The sequence below is a fragment of the Parus major genome, chromosome 10 (assembly GCF_001522545.3).
Source record: "Parus major isolate Abel chromosome 10, Parus_major1.1, whole genome shotgun sequence".
NCBI lineage: Eukaryota > Metazoa > Chordata > Aves > Passeriformes > Paridae > Parus > Parus major.
The window spans coordinates 1882483-1887661 of NC_031779.1; the positions used below are offsets into that span (position 1 = coordinate 1882483).

Genomic DNA, 5179 nt, shown 5'->3' on the forward strand with positions numbered 1-5179 from the left:
CGCCGCCGCCGTGCAGGGACACACACACCGGAGCTGTGCGAGCCCCGGTGCTGCAGCGCCCGCTCCGCTCCCGGGAGCGCTCCGCCATGGGCGGCCGGGCTGCGCGGCCCCGCTGACCCCGCACGGCCCCGCAGCAGCTCCGGCATCCCTGCAGCTCCGGACTTCGCTGTCCCGGGAACTCCGCTTCGCTGAGCCGGGCTTCTCCATCTCTCGGTACTCCGGCATCCAGGGAACTCCGCACTCCACCGGCACCGCTGCCCTTCACCGCTGGTCCCGGCACCTCGGGAATTCGGTATTCTGTCATCCCGGGCATTCATCTCCGCTGGCCCCATCTCCTCCATAACCCCGTGCCCCACCTCCCGGGAAAGCCATCTCCCCATCCCAGGCTCCTCCTCGGGCACCCCGGGAACTCAACTCTCGGTCACCCCGGGAATTCATCCCCTCTCAGCCCCTCTCCCCCGTAACCCCTCGGCACCGCTCCCCGGGAAATCCAGCTCCGCCGATCCCGGCTCCTCAGGAATTCGCTGCTGTGTGAGCTGGGCTCTGCCGATCCCGCATCCACAGCCCCGTATCCCAGCTCCCCGCGAACTCCTCTCCGCTGACCGCGGCTCCTCCCAGGGAACTCATCCCCCTGTTCCCACCTCCTCCTGACCCAGTGCCGCCGCTCCCCGGGAGCCCAGCTCGGCTCTCCCCGGCTCTTCCAGCTCCCCGCTGCTCCGGCTGCCCGGGGCTCATCTCCTCTGACCCCAGCTGCTCCAGGAGCTCCCATCCGCCGCATCCCGGAGATTCCCTACTCCCAGCACTCCAGCACCGACCATTTCTCTGCTCCCTGGCACTCCAGCTCTCCTCCTTAGCTCCGTTCCTCCTGGGAGGCTGCTCATACTCCCCATCCCCATCTTGCCGAGAGCCCGGCGGTGACCCGGGCTGTCCCAGCCGCAGATCCGCGCTGCCCCCCGGCCCCCCGGGCCCCCGAAGGCGCGGCCATGGCGTTCATGGTGAAGAGCATGGTGGGGGGGCAGCTGAAGAACCTCACGGGGGGCCTGGGCGGCGAGGAGAAGAGCGAGGGCGAGAAATCTCCGGCCGAGGCTCAGGGCATGACCCGCGAGGAGTATGAGGAATATCAGCGGCAGCTGGTGGAGGAGAAGTGAGTGCGAGCGGCACCGGCACGGGCTGGACCCCCGGAGCCCCAGGGGGAAGGGGCTGCTCCCGCTGCAATCCCGCATCCCGTGCGTGGGACGTGGGGGGAGCCAGCGCTGGGGACAGCAGGACCGTGAGGGGGTTTCATGAGCCCCCTAATCCCTTAATCCGCTTCCTCACCCGGGAGATGGAATTGTTTTCTCCTTCCAGGCTGCGCTGGGGGGAGGAAATTGTGGGAAAACGGGACTTTTCAGAGAAAATGGGGGATGCTGCGGTTGGGGGCAAGCGCAAAGCCGGGGATGGAGGTCACGGGCTGTTGATAAGTGCCCCGTGTGCTCCGCAGGATGGAGAGAGACGCCCAGTTTGCCCAGCGCAAGGCGGAGAGAGCCACGGTCAGGTCCCACTTCCGAGACAAGTACAGGCTCCCCAAGGTATGGCTGAGCTGGGAACGGGGGGCACAAGGGGACCCGAGCTCCGGATGGAGTTCTGGAGGGAAAGGGACAAGGACCCCCTTGGCTGGCTGGGGTTTGAGCCTCAAAGCCCAAACACAAATAAATTCCCCTCAAAAACCATCATTCTCCCCAAACTTTGGCCCCTTTCCTTCCCCCCGGGCACCACAGACCACCGGCCCGAGACAGTGGGACCTCCAGCCTTGCTTGATCCCCCTCTTCCTCGCTTTTGCCCCGAATCCAGCTGGGTGAGGGAAAAGCATCTTCACCCCAGACTCCCTGGAGCCGGCAGTGAACCTCTCTGGCTGGACTAGCCAGCTCCTCTCCCCGGATTATTTGGCGAACCTCTCCCACCTAAACTCCAATTTTGGAATTTCCACACCATGAACGATTCGTTCAAAACAATTTAATCAAGAGATAATTCAGCCTTTCTTGGAATTGTCACAAACTCTTCTCCCTCCAAACCCACCCTTTATTCAGGAAGAGTCACTCCGTGGTGAATACTCCAAATTGGAGCCGGGCTAATATTAGTTGCGAAGGGTCAGCTAAGCCAAGTGAGATTGCTCTGATTGTTCGGTGTTGTTCAGCCAGCCCCGGATTCATCCCCCTGCTTCCCACCCCCCTTTTAATAGCCAGGAAATAAACAGCTGGAGAATTTCTTTTACCCCCTGCCAAAAGCCAGAAAAGCCGGAGAAAGACGAGATGGAGATTTTTTTTTTTTTATTCTCCGGGGAAAACTGGGATTTGTTTGGATCTGGCCCCACCATCTTTTCACTGCCTTCTCGTGCTTGAGATGTCCCTTCTCATCTTTTGACAAGTTTCTTCTGCTCATTCTTGATCCCGCTTGGCAGCCGGGCTGCCTCATCCCGAGTCTCCCCGTGGCTCCCGGCTCAGAGCTGATCCTCACCGCCGCTGGGAGCCGTCGTTAAGCATAAGCGCAGCTTAATTAAGTGCCTGACCCCCCGTAACGCGAGCTGGAAACCAGTTTGTACTGGTGCTGAGCGTGGGTTTCCATCTCGGCTCTCGCTCAGCCTGGATCAACATCCTCCCTTCCCGCACGGCCCTTGGAGCGGGCAGACAGCCCAAAGCCCCTCCTGTGATGCTCGCAGAGGCTCCCTTCCCTCTGTGCCCCCTCCTGACTCTCTCCCGGCCCGTTCCAGAACGAAACGGATGACAACCAGATCCAGCTGGTGGGAGGCGACGTGGAGCTGCCCAAGGAGCTGGCCAAGATGATCGAGCAGGACAACGAGGAGGAGGAGGAGAAGAACTCGGTTATCGGCCAGCTCAGCAACATCCAGAACCTGGACCTTGATTCCTTGAAGGACAAAGCTTCGGCCACGCTAGAGGACCTGAAGCAATCGGCGGAGAAATGCTCCGTGATGTGATGGGGCTGAGCAAGGAGGGGACGCAGCGCAGGCTCTGCCGGGGGCTGCTGCCTGCAGCGGGGCCCCCAGCCACGTTGTCACCTTTGCCGTGTGTCACTCGGCTCCTCCTGAGCCCTGTGACCCCCTCGAGTCCCTGACCCAGCTGTCCCTGATGTGTGGTTTTCGTTTCGTTCTCCGGGCTGAGGTTAGAGCCGAGAGCCAGCATGTCCCCCCCGTACCCCAAAGCCTCCCCCGTGGCCGGGCAGGGGGTGTCCGCTGCAGGGAACCAGAGCCACCTTGGAGTGTTACTGACCTTGGAGCACGCTGTGGCTCTGCCTCCGCCTTTCCACTCAGCCTCCTGGAAATGACCGGGAGGCTCCGATTCGCCTCGCAAGGACGAGGCAGGGTGTGGAACACCTCCCTCCCCGCTTCCCCAGCCCATCGCCCGAGAAACGACATCCCATCCCTGCAAGGAACACCCAGCCCCGTGCCCTTGAGGGCCCCTCCGGAGGAGCCAGCCAGGAAAGGACCTGCTACACGATCCCTGTGGGAAGGGAGGGTGCTGAAGCCTGAATTGACACCAGACAGGAGCAAAAGCCCTCCCCGGTGCTGAGCTGAGCCCGCAGCAGCCCTTCCCCGAGCAGTGCTGTCCCTCTCCTGGGATGGGATCCTGTCTTTGTTCCTTCCAGGAGAAGAACAAAGCCATGGGGGAATTTCTCCCCGTCCTCCCGCTCGTCGTGCTGTAGTCGTGCTGTGCTCGGTTGAGTGTCCCTCACCTCCTGTGCTGTCCCCGTGCCATGGCACTGTTATAACCGGTGGAATAAATACCAGGAGATGTCTATGCATTTATTTTTCTGCCCGACCTCTGTTTTCCTGGCTACATTTTCCCGTTTTCCTGGTTTTGGGGCTCCCCTTCCCGAGGCAGGGACAGGAGCTCCAAGGAAAACTCCATGGCAGCGGAATCCCAAAGAAAGCACCTCTCACTTTTGGAACCAAAGGGATGCTACGAGCAGCTTGTTGGCAGCAGTCGGGTTTAAAAGCAAACAAAACCCCCGTTTTTCCGCAGATTTTTTGGCTATTTCAATAGAAAACCTTCAGAAGGTTCAGTCTCACGGGCACTGCGGGATGTCCAGTGCACTGCTCCAAGCAAGGACAGCTCTCTGTGCTAGCGCAGGTGTGACTCCCAGCCCTGGCAGCATACCGGCAGGCAGGGGCCTCCTGTGGTGAGGCTTCCTGGAAAAACTTGGCACAGGCTGGGAATTTCTCGCTCCAAGTCCCGTGGGAGCTGATTAACTGCAGTTTGGTTTTGCAGGGGAGGATGGGTCATCCAGGAAAACGCAGGAGAGGGCGCTGGGAAACTATTATATTATTATATTTATTATATTATATTTATATTATTATTATTATTATTATTATTATTATTATTATTATTATTATTATTATTAGTTCTGGATCAAGCCTTGGCTGGGGCTTGTGCCCCCCCAGCCCCCCGCTAATCCTGTGCCAGGGCCAGGTGGTTCTGGGGAGCTCCTGAGAGGACAGACACACAGACAGAGGCAGCTCAGGTGTGGACACACATCTTCACCACCCTCCAGGCCCTGAGACCGGGAGACTCCAGCAGCTCCAGGGACATCTGCTCCCGTCAGATCCCAAATCCAGCCGGGGAGAAGCGAGAGGGGAGATTGGCAGCGGCAGTTTTAGCTCTGGAAGGAGATCATACCTGATGAGGATCAGGCCGAGCTGATCTAATCCCCAGCAGGAAAGGGATAGCAGGGAGCAGGCACGGCCCGAGCCCTTGGAATTTAAATCCCGAGCCCACAGAATTTAAATCCCGAGCCCACGGCACCATCCACCCATCCCACTGGCGAGAGGGATCCCAGCCGGAGCGGGAGCCACGGGGATGCAGCCCGGCCGTTCATCCCCCCCAGAAAGCAGCCAGGATCCTCTCCCGCACCTTTTCCTCGGCTCCCCCTTCCCCTGCCCCCGTGCCCGACCCCCGGGCTGTGCTCCGCGCTCTCCCGGCACACGTGCAGCCACGCAAAGGCCGCGTGAAGCTCGGCGGGTTTATTTTAGGAGGCACCGTGACCCCCGGGCATGTGAAAAGCCAGGCAGCCCCCGCTCCTCCCGCCCGGATCCCGCGATGTGCTAAGCCTCAGCAAAGCTTCCCCGGCAAAGCGAAGCAGAGGCAGCTCCGAGGATGCTCCTCCGAGGCTGCATCCCTGCTCCCGG

General features: G+C 60.5%; 1 protein-coding gene across 4 annotated transcripts; it reads left to right on the forward strand.

Annotated features, from left to right (window-relative positions):
- Positions 1-25: 25 nt before the first annotated feature.
- Positions 26-3795, forward strand: CPLX3 (complexin 3). 4 transcript variants are annotated; one of them, XM_015638479.2, is made up of 4 exons: positions 26-292; positions 657-1144; positions 1481-1568; positions 2747-3795. In XM_015638479.2, exons 2-4 carry the CDS (start codon positions 984-986, stop codon positions 2969-2971), a joined length of 474 nt encoding a protein of 157 aa, XP_015493965.1. In that variant the 5' UTR covers positions 26-292; positions 657-983; the 3' UTR covers positions 2972-3795. The 4 variants fall into 4 exon arrangements, with proteins under 4 accessions (XP_015493965.1, XP_015493967.1, XP_015493968.1 ...); XM_015638481.2 differs by having other exon boundaries at positions 842-1144; XM_015638482.2 differs by having other exon boundaries at positions 934-1144.
- Positions 3796-5179: the final 1384 nt, after the last annotated feature.